General features: G+C 43.2%; 1 protein-coding gene across 3 annotated transcripts in view; it reads left to right on the forward strand.

Moving 5' to 3' along the window:
- Positions 1-17,805, forward strand: part of DEPTOR (DEP domain containing MTOR interacting protein) — a 60,389-nt gene that overhangs the window by 17,146 nt on the left and 25,438 nt on the right. For all 3 annotated transcript variants that reach the window (XM_082235798.1, XM_082235796.1, XM_082235797.1), the window contains one exon: positions 12,327-12,505. In XM_082235798.1, coding sequence (XP_082091924.1) covers positions 12,327-12,505 — 179 coding nt within the window. The remainder of the gene's footprint in view (positions 1-12,326; positions 12,506-17,805) is intronic.

Here is a 17,805-nt window from a genome sequence, read left to right on the forward strand (position 1 = left end):
ATCGGCTTGTGTTGATTAACAACTAGAAAAATGGTCTTACATTCGTAGGATCTTGCTGAATTGCATTATCCCTTATTAAGAACGGCATCTTCCATCTCCTGTTTTCCCAAGAGAAAGGTTATACTGACAGAGATGAGTCCTGAGCATATAATTAAGATTTGAAACAGATGGTTGGATAGAGATTCTGAATATCCTGTCAGATTATATGGGTCAAATATCAGAGGAGTTTGCCACCTGCGACGAGGTCCGTGTCATATTTGCTCAGACTGAAGGGGTTGTTTGCAGCATGCCTGATTTAGGCGCAAGTAGCAACAAGTACAACATGTGAGCTGACATTTACTGGAAATGGATATGCAAAAGGTGAACAGATTGTTCAATACATGAGGGGTGTTTTGGTACAACACTAGCATCCATGAGCAGCACACGTGGCTCTTTCAGGTTCAAGGAATAGAGTGAAATGTGTTTTTATTTGTCTGACTGCAGCTAGGGATGGACCAACGTGTCAGCTTTGTTTCCTCTCATTTTCTCGTTTCCACAAGCTTAAGTTCTGTCCCCTGCATTACTCTGCAATTTTTCTAAGTCCTCAAGACAATGCACCAGCATTTTAGTGTGAATTTCTCATTAACATGCACGTTTGTATGGAATTTTGCCTAATATATGCACTTCTGCAAAATAATTTCCCCTGAAACAAAGCATTTTTCTGTGTTACTCTTACCAATAAACCAAAAGATACCTCAGGTCCCAAATGCCATATATAACCAACTTAAAGGTAAAGGTAAAGGTAAAGGTACCCCTCACGGTTAGGTCCAGTCGCGGACCACTTCTGGGGTTGTGGCGCTCATCTCGCTTTACAGGCCGAGGGAGCCAGCATTTGTCCCCTGACAGTTTTTCCGAGTCATGTGGCCAGCATGACTAAGCCGCTTCTGGCACACCAGAGCAGTGCACGGAAATGCTGTTTACCTTACCGCTGGAGCGGTACCTATTTGTCTACTTGCACTCTGAGGTGCTTTCGAACTGCTAGGTTGGCAGGAGCTGGGACCGAGTAACGGGAGCTCACCCTGTCTCGGGGATTTGAACCACTGACCTTCCGATTGGCAAGCCCTAGGCTCTGTGATTTAGACCACAACGCCACCCGCGTCCATAACCAACTTAGAAATAGCAAAACAGCTAAGGGCCTTCACTTTGGCCCGATGCCAGGCCCTCCCCTCAGCTATCCAGGAAGGCCGTTTTAGGAAGGTACCATACGAGGAGAGGAAATGCCCCTGTGGCTCAGGGCAACTAGAAACTACAGAACTTATTCCACTGCCAATATTATGCAGACATATGAGTCAATTCCTGCCAATACTTCACAAATTCCCTGGACGGACAGAGCAGCTCTATACCTCCTTGCTACTTCAAGATGCAAACCCAGATGTAACATACACAGCAGCCAGATTTTGCACTGCCATGATGGACATTCGCCAAAGAATGGTTTGGGTCACGCGCCTGACCTAAACTGAAGGCTCATACGCAAGACCCGTTCCCCCTCTTGCACCCTCCTTTCTATAGTTATTTTAGCAACTACTTGCTTTCAACCTTCTAGCTGATTTAAAGTCTCCATCACACATCCCTGCCCCTTCTTTGAGTCACCCCTTTTACCCCCTTTACCTGTTTTATTTCCTAAATTACTGTGTTTTCTGTTTTAACTTATGCTGGTCTGTGACCGTCATAAAGTTGTTGTTGTTGATGATGATGATGATATTCGTACCAATATATGCATTTTCATGGACTCTTTACCCCAGTTTTTGCATTCTTGTACATGTTACTTGCTTGGGGAACTGCATGGCATGTCCTTGCCCTCAGAGGGGGAAAATGCATGTGAGAAATGAAAGAAAGTAGGTGCTTTGTAACACTGAGAATTGCATTCCAGAGCTGTTTCAAATAGTGGTTTGTCTGTCAGATGTCCTCAGGAATCTTACCTAGCATAACAGAAATGGCTAATCCGTGTAATGATGGGCGATATACAAATTTTAATAATAAGGATGTTTGCCCCTAGTAAGGGACTGTAGGAGATCAGAATAGGGCTTGGGAAATACAGTGGTACCTCGGGTTAAGAACTTAATTCGTTCTGGAGGTCCGTTCTTAACCTGAAACTGTTCTTAACGTGAGGTACCACTTTAGCTAATGGGGCCTCCCGCTACCACCATACGATTTCTGTTCTCATCCTGAAGCAAAGTTCCTAACCCGAGGTACTGTTTCTGTGTTAGGGAAGTCTGTAACCTGAAGCGTCTGTAACCCAAGGTACCATTGTAAAAGCAAGAAGCTGTGGCCTTTACCAGATGTTGTTGTTGTTTAGTCGTTTAGTCGTGTCCGACTTTTCATGACCCCATGGACCAGAGCACGCCAGGCATTCCTGTCTTCCACTGCCTTCCGTAGTTTGGTCAAACCCATGCTGGTAGCTTTGATAGCACTGTCCAACCACCTCATCTTCTGTCATCCCCTTCTTCCTGTGCCCTCCATCTTTCCCAACATCAGGTCTTTTCCAGAGAGTGTTCTCTTCTCATGAGGTGGCCAAAGTATTGGAGCCTCAGCTTCAGGATCTGTCCTTCCAGTGAGCACTCAGGGCTGATTTCCTTCAGAATAGATAGGTTTGATCTTCTTGCAGTCCATGGGACTATCAAGAGTCTCCTCCAGCACCATAATTCCAAAGCATCAATTCTTCGGCGATCAGCCTTCTTTATGGTCCAGCTCTCACTTCCATACATCACTACTGGGTGATACAGTCACCAGATAGGGGATTGTAAATCTTTAGGCACAGAGACAGAAAACAAGTACGGTAGGTCAGTTGTTATTCATCTGGTCACCAGTGGTAAGTAAATATCTTTGCCAGGCCGCCAGGTAACAAAGCCATGATCAATTGGATGTAAGCTGGCTGTCAGGTTTAGCGTTTCTCCCACACAAGACATGGAACACTGGCAGTTTAAGTAGATGAGGTTTATTTCTCAAGAACAGGCTTATAGCAGTCCAAGCTTCCACAACACACCCTTCACTGTCGGAGTCAGTTGACTCGACTAGCTTCTGACCCCTCTTAAGGCCAGATATATGCCATGTCCTTCCCACCTTCTGCTCTAATCGCTTGCTCCGCCTCCTACTTCTTGGCAACTCAGGGGCAGTCAATTCCTCCTTCTCTGGAGATTCCTCTCTGCTGGGCGTGTCCCTGATACTGACTGTATTTTTCAGGTGGTTTCTGTTCTTTCAGGTAGTTGACTCACAGCAGATGGTAAACAAATAAGTGGGCTAGTAAAACACTGAGAAGGATAGTGACTTTTTGGATATATGTGTGAGGCAGACAGAAGAGTCGGGTAGCTGTTGTTTTTATTTTGTTTTCATTTAGATTATGAATTTCATGGTTTTATGTTCTGATTTTATTCTGTGAACTGCCCTGAGACCTGCGGGTATAGGGTGGTATATAAATTCAGTGAATAATATAATAAGAAGAGCATGAGGAAACTGCGATAATGGTTCCTCAGTCCAAGTAGGATTGATGTGCTTTTTTGTTTGTTTGTTTGTTTTAAATTTCCCTTCTTTTTGTGTTTGTCTTCTAGTTCCATTTGTTTGCAGCAGCCAGTGAAACAAATTTCCCTTGCTTTTCAAATGTCAAACACAGCAAATGGAAGAACATGCTGTGTTTTCAATACACTTCCCTAATGCCATAGAAGAATGTTTTCATAAACAGAGGGAAATTGCAAGGCTTAATGGCTGTGGTTAAAGTTAGATGTTCCAACTTGGAACTCAGCCTAAAAGAGATGGGAAAGATGCCCTCTGCCCAGTGCTAAAAGGCAGAAAGATCCTTCAGATTCTCCCTTCCCCACCTACTTCAAATAACAGTGTTCTAAATAGTGCATGGCGACCACAAAATTTTTTAATGTAAAGGAAGGCCTGTGTGTTCATAGGTTTTAAGACAAGCCAAATTCCTACAGCAAGGAAACGTGTTTTCTGCGCTCAGAATAAATGCATACATGTTATGTTAGCATTAATTTCATTCATATGAACTAATATTGAATTCATATTCAATAAACTAATATTAACTAATATTTAAATAAACGAATATTTGTTTCAATGTGGTCAGTCCGACCACTGATTTGTCTAGCCCATTAACTGGTATCCCAAGGTCTAAGAAAGAGTTTTTTTCCTATGCTATGTGGGCCCTTTTTAAAAAAGGAGATCGAACCTACAACCTTTCATATGTTGTAAACTGCCCTTTTTTGAAGGGCAGTCCGGTTTACGAACGATTCAGTTTACGAACTCTGCAAAACCGGAAGTAGTGTCGCTGTTTGAGAACTTTACTTTGGTCTACGAACGGAATCCGAACAGTGGAAGGGCACCGGTGGCGGGAGGCCTCATTAGGGAAAGTGCGCCTTGGTTTAAGAATGGTTTCGGTTTAAGAACGGACTTCCAGAATGGATTAAGTTCGTAAACCGAGGTACCACTGTATATGCATTTTAAAACTAGAGTAAATAATAACAAAATAGTGGAAAACCATCTCAGGTTTAGTCTTTTGAGTGCCAGTAAATACTGTGATAGTGTGTGTCTTTAATATAATTTTCTGTTTCAGTTAGTTTATTCTCTTTCCACACATACCCCCCAGGACTGCAAACTACCCATGTGTAGTCATTACATTCTCTGTTTTTGTGGCAGTCAGCTTTCTTTTGGTTGCTGTTCTATGCCCTATCTGGTGATGTGAGGCTTTAAAGACTACACTGGATGAAACAGTCATTAGGGAATAACTGTGTGTTAAAAGGGGAAGTAGACAGGATGACTTAACAGGCTTTTCCATTTGAAAGATTCCCATGATGCCGTTTTATCATCTGAGACTGTACAAAATCTGCTTACTAACAGCACTTTTAAATCCACTTTGTCAGGCTACCTGCAAACACTTTGTCAAGGCAGATGAAGCAGAGCTGTCTAACATACAAAAATCCCATGTATCTCCTGTTATACGTTAGAGCTGTGGCTACAGGTGGCCTTCAGCCTAATTTCATGCAGGCCCTTGCAGGTGGTCAGTTCAGTTCAGGTTTGTGTGAGCTATGCCGTCAGCACCCATTAATGCCACTCCACACCACTGGATGTGACCCCCAAGCAAACTTTTAATGTGAGTCAAGAGTGCTTCATAACAAGAAGGTTTCCCACTCCTGCTCTAGAATGACCAAAAATTAAAAGCAGAATGAAGATGGGATCCTGCTTGATTTTTAATTATTGGGATCACTGGGGGGTGGGGGGTGGGAACAGGTTTTGTGCGGTACTGAAACATACACTGATGGTCTCCAAGTGTATATCCCTTGATTTCCTACAAAAGTCTTAACTAAGTCTCAACTAGGGCCAGGGCCTTTTCAGTACTGGCCCCGACTTGGTGGAACGCTCTGTCACAAGAGACTAGGGCCCCCGGGGGACTTGACATCTTTCCGCAGGGCCTGCAAGACAGAGCTGTTCCGCCTGGCCTTTGGTTTGGACTCAGTCTGACCCGTATGTTTTCCCTCCCCTTACGGTTTTGATCCATGGGCTACTTTTAAAATGAGGCTGCATTTTAAATTGCATTTTAACCTGTATTTTAAATTGTCCCCCCCTATTATGTTTTTATTGTAATTTTACTGGTGTTAGCCACCCTGAGCCCGGCTCTGGCCAGGGAGGGAGGTGTATAAATAAAAATTATTATTATTATTAAAAAATAAGTGATTTCTTGCCATTCACCCCTATGTGCATGAAATGTGAGATGAAAAGCACTGCATTTGGGGGCAATTTAACGTTAAGGGCAAACCTGCCCCCCTCCCTGCCCCATACTGACACTTGCAAGAGTTCCCATGGGAAATGCAACAGGTCTGCCTGTGCTCCAAGCACAACACAATGCCCATTCAGCCTTACAGATGCAAGCCCTCCCTACCCATCTACCCCTGCAAAACTAAACATAAAAGAGAGTGTGTGTTCTAACATTGCACCTATCTCTTAAAATTGCTTATAGAACCTGTTAGGTGGTCTGCTCAGGATCAAGATCAAGACAGGCAGAGAGGGGGAACTGAAGCCTTGCCTTCTTCCATTCCACTTTCAGTGAGAGTCAACACTCCAAAACTGATGTTGCTGTGAATACCAATGGGATGTGTTTAACATTGTTTATAGTTTGATAGACACACACATGTGAACACACACACACACACACACACACGTTTACCATGATGGGCATATTTCTACCAATTTTAATTACAGGGCTCATTTGCACAGTGGGCTTGTGTCTGGACAATAAAATCTCCCTGTTGCACCTTGTTTTTTATTTCCTGTTACCATGGCGAGACCATGCATGCTTGAGTAGCTAAAAATTAAACTCTGTTTAAACTCTTTGTCCACTGTTTGGATGTGTCCCCTGTGTGGATAAAACACAGTCAAAACAAGATAGCTTTTGATAATGCTTATTGGATTTACACATCACTCTCCAGTTTGCCCCCTGGCAAGATCCTTGTTTTTCCTCCCCGCTTTTCTAAACCCCAGAACATTTTGTCCCTGCCAAAAATTAAGGAGGCATTAGCTATCATCGCATGCAGATGCGTAGCTTCCGAGAGTTTGTGTCTGTGTGTGAAGTACATGAATTACATGGGGTAAACAACCTGGATACATGATGCAAGCAGCTAACTAGATTTGCTCAGTAAAGAGGTTTCAAATCACAGTTGATTGTGCTAGCTTTCTGGCCTCAGTTTAGCTTCTCCCCAGAACAGGGACTGTTGAAAGGTGTAATTATCAGACCCCAGCTTCCTCCTACTGATGGAATAAGGAGAACCGGGAAATCTTGAGGTTACAAAATCGGATAGCAAGCACGGTCACGTCCATAGGGGGTGGGGAGCTGGTTGTAAGGAAGCCTTAAAGGTAAAAGTAAAGGGACCCCTGACCATTAGGTCCAGTCGTGGCCGACTCTGGGGTTGTGGCGCTCATCTCGCTTTATTGGCCGAGGGAGCCGGCGTCATGGGGCCAGCATGACTAAGCCGCTTCTGGCAAACCAGAGCAGCGCACGGAAACGCCATTTACCTTCCTGCCAGAGTGGTACCTATTTATCTACTTGCACTTTGACGTGCTTTCCAACTGCTAGGTTGGCAGGAGCAGGGACCGAGAAACAGGAGCTCACCCTGTCTCAGGGATTTGAACCACTGACCTTCTGATTGGCAAGTCCTAGGCTCTGTGATTTAACCCACAGCACCCCCCGCGTCCCATAAGGAGGCCTTACCACCCCCAAATAACAACATGGCAGGCATAGGGGGAGTGTAGCTGCTGAAAGCCTTCTGGACCATTTGGTCTCCATTTCAGGATCCAGAGCCTTTTCACCAAATGAAACCAATCCCCTAAAATCAGCTGTGATACACATGGCAAGATTGACAATAATGAATAAAGTTAATCTAATTTATGTCCAGAAAAATCCTTTGGTTAAGAGTATTAAAACCAAGACACACAATATATTTTAGGAGTTTCTCTCTCCCTCTCCCTCTCCCTCTTTCTCTGTGTTGGAAGGGATTCATACTACAGTAGATGAGACTTTATAGGTCAAAAATAGAACTTTTGTTTTGCTCAAAATTTCCCCAATCAGCAGATTCCTTAAAAATATTGCTATTCATTTATGTTTGGATTATCCTTTTTTTCTAGCCCCTGTTTTGAGGACTAAATTAAAAGGAATCATTCCCATTGCATCCCATAGACTGAAAGTTAATAAGACACAATCCCAAGAAATGAGAATTTATATTTTTATTGGAAAGGAGGATGGGGGTTTTCTCCTGGAAAATAACGTCAGACATTTCTGAGGTTCAGTTTCAGATCAATTATTTATTCTTTCTGCTGTAATCTTTCTAGCAATGCATCTACACATGTTTTTTATATTAAACTTCCAGGATTAGTGTATAATCCAGTATCCTACTGTTTCCACTCAAATGGGCATGAAATCAGCAATTTTATATCACGAGGGATCGCATAAGTACCATCTTCAGTTTTGCATTTCATTGCTGAGATTTATTTATTTTTTAAAGATTTTTATTGATACAGCAAGAAAAAAGAAAAAAAGAAAAATACCAAAATACACACAGGAATAACCATAGACACATACTTTTCTTAGCAAACAATAAAACATATATTGGTCTTAACACTAAAGACCTCCCGTCTATTCCATATTTCGATTTCATATTACTTATTGCCAATACTCACTTTTATCATAATTAAACTTTTCTTAATATATCTCATTTCTTATATCTACCTTGCAACTATTACTGAAGTTCCTCGAATGCTGCAACTGAGATTTTTTTTTAATGTACTGTATATGTGGATTCCTAGCCTATAATGAATTACCATAGATTTTGAACAAAACCTTCTTCGTTGAACAAATTTAGATTACTCTAGGTACTAAGAACTGATAGAGACCAACTGCTATGTCAATTCAAATATGGACTAAAAGACCCTTTGGGTCCCTTCCAACTCAACAATTCTCTGATTTTTTGAAATATGCTGCTGCCACTACATGCAGCTGCAACTGGTGCTGTCCAAAGGAAGGTTTGGTTCTAGTGCCTGTATAAACTGGCTCACTGAAGATTTCTGCCCCGTACGTATGGTGATTTAACTATTACACTGATGAGAAAAGAATATTTTCATGTCTGAGGTTTATCAGGTTCGTTTTGATACGCATCTCTCTAGTGTTGCAACACAACTGGCTCAAGCTATTCCTTGTCGCCAAGTTTGGCATTTCATTGATGATCTTGCACAGGTCCGTGGAGAGCCAGTGTGGTGTAGTGGTTAAGAGCGGTAGTCTTGTAATCTGGGGAACCGGGTTCACGTCTCCGCTCCTCCACATGCAGCTGCTGGGTGACCTTGGGCTAGTCACGCTTCTCTGAAGTCTCTCAGCCCCACTCACCTCACAGAGTGTTTGTTGTGGGGGAGGAAGGGAAAGGAGAATGTTAGCCGCTTTGAGACTCCTGAAGGGGAGTGAAAGGCGGGATATCAAATCCAAACTCTTCTTCTTCTTCTTCTTCTTCTTCTTCTTCTTCTTCTTCTTCTTCTTCACAACAGACATGACTGCAGAAGTGTCCTCTGGGGATATGCCTTATCTGATCTGTCAAAATTCATGCCCTACTTATATGTATAGCGGTCAGGATTGTTAGGGTAAATCCCCACTGCATTTGCCCACACTTCCACTGCTACTTTCTGTTTTGCTCTGCTACTTTCCCCCTGGGAAAAGCCACTGTTTACTGCTGAATCAGAACAGTTTTTTTCTGCAGTTGGATGTTATTCTGATTCGGCGGTAGACAGGTTTTCCAGGGGAAAGCAGCCAAAAAACCATTCGGATCCATGCCTAGAAAGCACGGGGCAAGCGGAAAACTTCCCAGACCTGTCTTTCTAGGCTTGGGACGAACAGAAATTGTGGACGAGCTCTGAAACAGCGTCAACAATCATTCCCATTTCATTTGTTTTGTTTTGAGTTTTATTTATTTATTAACGTTCTTATGTTACATTGGTAAACATTATCATATTACTTCACAAGGCTTATTATAATATAATTTTCAGCATGTATACAAAGTTTATATACCTAAAGAAAAGAAACAAGGACAAAAAACTATTCCAAAATCATATATATACCAACACTTTGGACTTTCTGTCTATCCCGTTGTATATTCCTTTTTTACAAATGAATGTACTCTTATTCTTGTATATTTCTTTACATTTTATCTAATACATTCCTATATCAATATGTACCCTTGGTCTTATTTCTCAGCTCAGTCTCTCTCCAACGTCAATCGAATGCTAGCATAGATAGCGCACCGTTTCTATATTTTTGAACATATATCTTATATCTACCCCACTTTTCCATGAATTTTGGTTTTGAATTGCCTCTCAGGCTATTTGTCAACTGCGCCATTTCAGCAAATTCTTGTAGCTTATTATGCCAATCCATTATTGTCATTTGAAGTTGTCTGCAAGTGGCAGTTGTCCAGCAAGCCCATGAACAATTTTTCGGAAGACGTCCTGGTGGTTAAAGAGGCATAAAACCAGCATAGGTCTGGAGTTCCAGAGTCTTTGCTCTGTCCTTCCTGCTCTTTAGCTGATCTCTTCTGGATTCCTGATGTGGAAGTCCTGCGAGGTCCCTGCTGCCACCAACAATCCCCACTTGGCAGTTTTCCAGATTCCTTTCATGTGCCTGTCCATTGCAGCCATTAGCATCTATTTTGTTCTTCCTGGCCACACCAAGCAGCCGGGCATGTTATTTATAGACTCCTCAAAGAACTATTAACAAAGAATTCCCACTCAGAGTCTACAAAACCGGGATAAGAGCTGCTTAGAAAAAGCCTTAGCTTAATGTTTATTGGACCTTAGAGAGAACAGGATGTGATTGAAGGTATCATCTCTAAAATGTTGTCCGTACCATTTCTATTATTCTGTATCAGCAGTCAAGAACTAACGTTTTGCATTTGAACGGAAAGGGGCTTGTCAAATGATTATTGCATCTGATTCGCTTTTTATTGATGCTGTCGGGGAAGTATTTTAGCTCAAGCTTCATTTTCTCCTGATAAATTCTATTAAAATAAAAGCACTTGGTACCATTAGGTAAAGGTAAAGGGACCCCTGACCATTAGATCCAGTCGTGACCGACTCTGAGGTTGCGACGCTCATGTCGCTTTATTGGCTGAGGGAGCCAGCGTACAGCTTCTGGGTCATGTGGCCAGCATAACTAAGCCGCTTCTGGCGAACCAGAGCAGTGCACGGAAACACCGTTTACCTTCCCACTGGAGCGGTACCTATTTATCTACTTGCACTTTGACGTGCTTTCGAACTGCTAGGTTGGAAGGAGCAGGGACCGAGCAACAGGAGCTCACTCTGTCAGGGGGATTCGAACCGCCAACCTTCTGATCGGCAAGTCCTAGGCTCTGTGGTTTAACCCACAGCGCCACCCGCGTCCCTCTTGGTACCATTAGAATTATAAAAATGCCTACAGCAGAGCTTGTTTCATTCAAAGGATTTCGCCCCTTTCACAAACAGAAGAAGTACTTCTGTTTAGCCATTAGTGAACCTGAAAGGAATCTGGAAAATCGTCAAGTGTGAATGGTGCAAGCCTGTTATTTCACGTTGTAGGCCAGGAAGAGAAGAACTCAGGAGAAGGAACAAATGAACTTATTCTACAGTTCACGTAACACGAAGTTTCAGATGAGTTCATTGACCTATTACTTGGTTAGCAACCGTCAGTTCCCACCCCCCACTGAAACAACCGACATAGGTCTAATTTTAGCTTTCACTGTGGAATTAATATGTTGCAAGCTTTCTCCACTAAGTTCCTGGTCATATATTTCATAAGGAAGTTGGGTAGAGAAGCCTGATTTATCAGACCTGCAAGGCAGTTAAGAGGAGCATTTTTAAGGAGACTGTAGCTATACAGTCTGACTGTTTAATGTGATGGATGCGCTGTCTCATGTCTTCCACGACCAACATGCCGCAGACCACCTGTATGAATCTTGCAGAGTACTGGCATCTTTCCTAGCCCTACAGGGAGATCCTGGGGATTGATCCTGGAAGCTTTCGAATGCAAAGCAGATAGATGCTTTGGTATGGATGATGAGGGGCCCTTACAGGGAATAACTGGGAGCTGTGTTTGGACAAAAACATCCTTGTTTCATTACTATATGGCTCAGTCTGCTCAGATGCTGTTGACTGTATGCAGGACCTTTTGCATACAAAGCATGTCCTCACTCTCTGATCTATGTGTAAAAAGGTAAAGGGACCGCTGACCATTAGGTCCAGTCGTGACCAACTCTGGGGTTGCGGCGCTCATCTCGCTTTATTGGCCGAGGGAGCCGGCATACAGCTTCTGGGTCATGTGGCCAGCATGACTAAGCCACTTCTGGCGAACCAGAGCAGTGCACAGGTGGCGCTGTGGGTTAAACCACAGAGCCTAGGACTTGCCGATCAGAAGGTTGGCGGTTCGAATCCCCGCGACGGGGTGAGCTCCCGTTGCTCGGTCCCTGCTCCTGCCTACCTAGCAGTTCGAAAGCACATCAAAGTGCAAGTAGATGAATAGGTACCACTCCAGCGGGAAGGTAAACGGTGTTTCCGTCCACTGCTCTGGTTCGCCAGAAGTGGCTTAGTCATGCTGGCCACATGACCCGGAAGCTGTATGACGGCTCCTTTCTTAAATGCTCCTAACTGGAAGCAACCACTTGCGTTACTTGCAATGTCCTTGCTCCATCCTTGGGTAAACTTGGACAAAGGTGGAATTAGAACACATTTCTGCAGATTAACCTTCATGTGCTCACATTGCCTCTCCCTCTCTTCTTTCGTCGCAGGCTGATGAATACCGAAAATGCACTTTTACAAGCCAGGGAAGAGGAAGGAATAAAATATGAACGCACTTTCATGGCATCTCAGCTGATTGACTGGTTGATCCAGGAAGGAGAGGCCACCACAAGGCCTGAAGCTGAACAACTTGGTCGCAGGCTGCTGGAGCACGGGATTATACAGCATGGTGAGAAATGTTCACTGCTTTAGCGAGCTCTGTCTAGATGCGAAGGATCTCATAAGGTGGTTGCATGTTTGAACATGGACTGCTTAACCCTACATATTTTTAAGTGGTGAGCATATATATTGTGAATGCTCCTCACTTTTGCAATCCCAGACAGGCAGCAAAACAGAAAGTTATATTAAGTAACTATACTTAGTAGTTAGTGGTCAGCTTGGTGGGTCACAATTTGTGTAGATCTGGCATCATTAGGTTGGTCATTTTGACCCATGTCCTATTGAGCAGCTTATATTTCTTTTTCTGAGAAGAGTATATCCTTCTTTCTTTTTCAGCTCTACCCAAGAAGGGTTTGGTTGTGGTGGTTTCTCCTCCTTGTGGAAAACCTGTGATTCAGAGTTCGGCACAAGCTGCCAACCGTGAGAGCCCAAGGTTGGAAAAGTTAGTTGTGACCTGAGTCCAGTTTAAAACAACGGCATAGGACTTGGGCTGTGCACACATCGCCAGCTCAGAACACAGCAAGGTTTTCCTTTTTGTATATTTTGATTGAAGCTGGGCAAGCCCATCATAATGCAGTATTTCCTAAGGAGCGACAGGGCAGATACAGGGCAGATAGGGATTGTGGCTGATGTCAGGTGTGCACTGCTTTCCAAACCAGTGTGGGAGTGCACTGAATGCAGAATAACCAGGAGTGTGTATGCAGCCTTAGTGCTCATCCATACTCTGCATTTACTGTGCATAGGAAGCAGGAGTCTGAGCAGTTTCCCCCTTGCCCTGCTCCTTTCCAAAGAAGAACCCACTCTTTAGTGATAGATCGGAACAAATGCCAATCCAGGGGGAAACCCAAATTGCTGTTTGGTCTGATTGAGCGCTAAAGAGTGACTTTCTCCAGCGGAAAGCAGCAGGACAAAACAAACTGTGGATAAGCAGTTATCCACCAAGTTAGTCTTGACTATCTTTTAAGTCCAGTTGATTTTAAAAGCTTCAAACTGTGAGAGCAGCAAAGGTTAATTACATCTTAAGTCCAATTCTGCCTGGTTGTTGCCAGCAGAAGGTAATTTTCAGGGGAGAGTTGGGTAGTGTAGGGCTTGGGCCCCATCATCCATCATTTCTTATTGTCCTGTAGCGATCTGCTCACTCCTTGTTGTCCCTTGGCAATGCCATCCCTCAAAGGGATTGAATTACAACTGGCTCTGAGGGTTTTCACTTTGGTTTTTTAATCTTATTGCTCTTCAACTTGGGCTGGAAATAACGTAATGAATGACTTTTTGCCAGCTTACATCATAGTTGTGCAATTAATCTTGCTGCCAGAGAGTAATTTATAGGGTGCCAGCTGCTAAGGGCACAACACACAAGTAAAGTATACTCCCTTGGCCTCTGAAGTGGCAAGAACATGCTATAGGTAAGGACTGGGAGATAAAAGGGAGAGGTAGAACAGGGTGAAGATAAGATAATGCAGAGAGAGAGGGAGAGAGAGAGAGAGAGAGGCCACTGCAGGTTCTTATTCTGCCACATCACACAGACAGATATACCTCACATTGGATACTGGTTCAGCCATCAGCCTTGGCCCCTTCAGGCCCCCATCTGCTTCAGGCGGGCTGTCCATCTTTTAAAAAATGAAAGTATCACAGCACCACTTTTACCAGCTTTCTCTAGACAGTAGATTCTCCTCATTCTAACTGGATTCTGCAGACCCTCCTGCCACCTTTGTTAAGAACTTGCACTAGAGCTTTGGAGGGGAAAAGTATGTGGCTGATGTTCAGTTAGGTTTCACTCAGACCTACTGAAATTAATGTACCTAGCTTAGTTGGGCTTATTGATTTTAATGGGCCTACCCTTGAGTAAAACATAGTTGAATATCACCCAGAGCCTTTACGCAGCAGTGAAACTGTCTCTTCCACTTCCTTCTCCTTCTGCCCTCAATCTTTCCCAGCATCAGGGTCTTTTCCAGGGAGTCTTCTCTTCTCATGAGGTGGCCAAAGTATTGGAGCCTCAGCTTCAGGATCTGTCCTTCCAGTGAGCATTCAGGGCTGATTTCCTTCAGAATGGATAGGTTTGATCTTCTTGCAGTCCATGGGACCCTCAAGAGTCTCCTCCAGCACCATAATTCAAAAGCATCCATTCTTCGGTGATCAGCCTTTTTTATGGTCCAGCTCTCACTTCCATACATCACTACTGGGAAAACCATAGCTTAAACTATATGGACCTTTGTTGGCAAGGTGATGTCTCTGCTTTTTAAGATGCTGCCTAGGTTTGTCATTGCTTTTTTCCCAAGAAGCAGGAGTCTTTTAATTTCGTGACTACTGCATTTGTCATTAAAAAGCTAAAGCAGGCTGAAGATCTTTTGTTAAAGTTCAAAGTGTGTTATGAGTTAAACCATTCTCTGCAGTCAGAAGAAAGCACCTCTGGGTTCAATGGAACTGCTGCCCAGCTAATACTGAGCCCGGAGTGTCTCTTCCAAAATCTGCCAGCCCTGTTTGTCCTGTCAACAAGCCGTATCTTTTCTTGCCAGATTCTCTGTATCAATTGAAGGCATACCTTTTCCATTGGTCCTTTGAGAGGTCAAGGATGTGTGAAGCCCAATTTAGTCTTCTGTCTGCTGCTGTGCTGTAATTGTTATGGCTGAAATTTCAATACATTATCGAAGGGTGTTTTTTTTTAAAAAAAGATTTTAATAATTGCGTGATTGCGTGTTGTGTTTTATTCGAATACTTTATCTGGATGACCTGGAATCCTATGGGATGAAGGTGATTAAAAATTAAAACAAGCAAAGAAACAAAAAATGGAACAGGGCTGCAACCCAGGTTTCCCCGATCAAATCAAAACATGCTAACGCACCACCTGAAAATAAGCAACTTCCTCCCATTGGCAACCATAATTTTTGGCCGGCTACCAAGGGCACTGATGGGTTAATCCAACAGTGTTCTGACCCAGTCATGCAAGATTTCCCCTGGGGAACTGAACCAGATTGGAATTGCAGCCAGGGAAAATGTATGCAACTCCCTTGTTCCTGTTTAATGTTAGAAATGGAGTGTTCTTATTGACTTTCCAAGAACTTAGGATGAAAAGGACTGGTGTAAAATCTGATTAAAGCCCAGAGAGGCTAAGCTCTTTATTTATAATACTTTGCCAGTAGGAGATTTGGTTTAGAGACTTAGTTTCTATAGATTTCATTGTGTTTCACCTGAGTTAGAAACGATATTGGTTACACTCACCTGAGATGGAATGATTATGGATTTTAGCTGTAGCAAACAAAAATAACATCTGTTTTGACTGCATCTGTACTTATACTGAAACTAGCATAGCTAAAAAATTAGAAATCTTTGCTTCTCACCTCCCCCCCATCCTGTTTCCAAATTGCAAGCTAACTTTGAAATAACAACAGCTGCCTGCTTTTCACTCCGTTGTCTGTTTATTGCAATCTTTATAGAGTCTGCTCAGTTTGCAAGTAAATACCATGGATCTGCTGGCAAGTTTCCTCTGCTCTCCAAGGGCCGAGCCATTCTTTGTGACTTATATGTCAGCATTGTCAATACAGTTTCAATTAACACTAATTGGCATTCTGCTGTAGCCTGGCAAGAGCTGAATGAGATATTTGGCTGACGACTGAGTGTAGGATAAAATACCTTTGTGCCTCATTGGTTGTCTTTATAAACTGCTGTCACAGTTTATAATAGAACTCGACTGCCCTTATTGCTGAATAAGCACAAAGAATAATGACATGCAGTTTCCTTCTCTAGTTAATTTATTGTCATAGAAAAGGGCCTGACTGTCAACTTTAGTTCAGATCCTAGCATTGAGGCAAGAGCTTTCATATCTAAATGCCTGTCTGAATTATAATAAATGTTTTGTGTTTCTATAATGCTTTTGCGTGTGTATAGCATTTCATGTGCATTCCTTTTCATAACCTTTACAACAACCCTTGCAGTACTATTATCCCAGTTTTGCAGGTACAGTAAGTACAACTAAGGGGACAGACATCTGCGGAGTTGATGGCAGAGACATGGTTCCAACCAGAATTTTAGGTTAACCACTATGTTACACCAGCTCCCTCTCTATCTAACTAGAACCTTCTGTTTCCTCTTGAACTTCTATCTGAAAATGCCACCCCTTTCTGGCAGTGCTCTGTGCCTTATGTTGGTCCTGGTCTTTCCCAATTTGGTAAACTTTGAGATGTATGCATATCATGTACTGAATGACTGCATGCAGAGGTTGGCTGCAGGAATTGTTGGAAGGAAATGTGCAAGGCACCATCCAATGGTCTTAGGGACTCCACCCTGGATTTGTGTAGGCCCTTTCTTCTCCCAAAGATCTCCTGCAAGGCAGCAGAGTTTTAGGGCCAGAGTTTCCCTTCTTCTAGATGGGCTACCTTCCCAGGTTGATGAGCCCCATCTGCTCCTCACTTCCCTCTGCAGCCCATGCAGAAACTTCCTTCTTGACCATTGGACCCACTACTGGTCTTGTCCACTCATTGTGCCAGAGCCTGTCTTTGTATGCAGGGGAAGTCTAACTCATCAATGGTTTGAGATCCATTGGTTTAGCTTGGCCAGTCAAAGCCATTCCCAGGGTGTAGCTGCTGTCTCATGCTGACAGCCCCGCTATACATCTGCATATAATCCCACCCAGGGATCTATATCTTGGTATGACACAAGACGGTTATGGAATGCAGCACAAGCATTTTAGAAATGTAGACTAGCTAAAGATCTGTCACCTTCGCTGAGACTGGGTAGCAATGCCCCTTTCCCTAATATTTCGGCTACCTTCGGAAGGGAGAGGAGTACAGGCTGTGTCTCTCCCATGGTGGAATGGATGGCAAAAGTAAAAGCATCTGTAGACACAGATTGGGACAAACTGTTCCTTGCCTTTAGAGATCAAACTGTTATAGAATTGGAAGGTCCCTCAAAAGTAATCTATTCTAACTGCCTGCCTCTACAGGAAGTTCAACAAACGCCGGCTCCCTCAGCCTGAAAGTGAGATGAGCGCCACAACCTCATAGCCTTTGACTGGACTTAACCATCCAGGGGTCCTTTACCTTTTCACCTTTAAAGCATAGATGATAGATGGCCATTCACTCTTTGCTTAAAATAATCTAACAAAGAAGAGTCCACCACCTTCCAAGGTGGTCCATTTCCATTGCTGAACCACTCATATCTTCAGAAAGCTCTTCCTAATGTTTTGTCTAGATCCTTTTTCTTGTAATTTGAACCCATTGGTTTAAGTCCAACCCCCTGGAACAACCAAAAGTCTCTTTTCTTGAGCCCAGTAAAACATGATGAAATGTTAGGAGAGCGGGATATAATATTGGGAAT

Source organism: Podarcis vaucheri (assembly GCF_965113315.1).
Source record: "Podarcis vaucheri genome assembly, chromosome: 8".
Classification (NCBI taxonomy): domain Eukaryota; kingdom Metazoa; phylum Chordata; class Lepidosauria; order Squamata; family Lacertidae; genus Podarcis; species Podarcis vaucheri.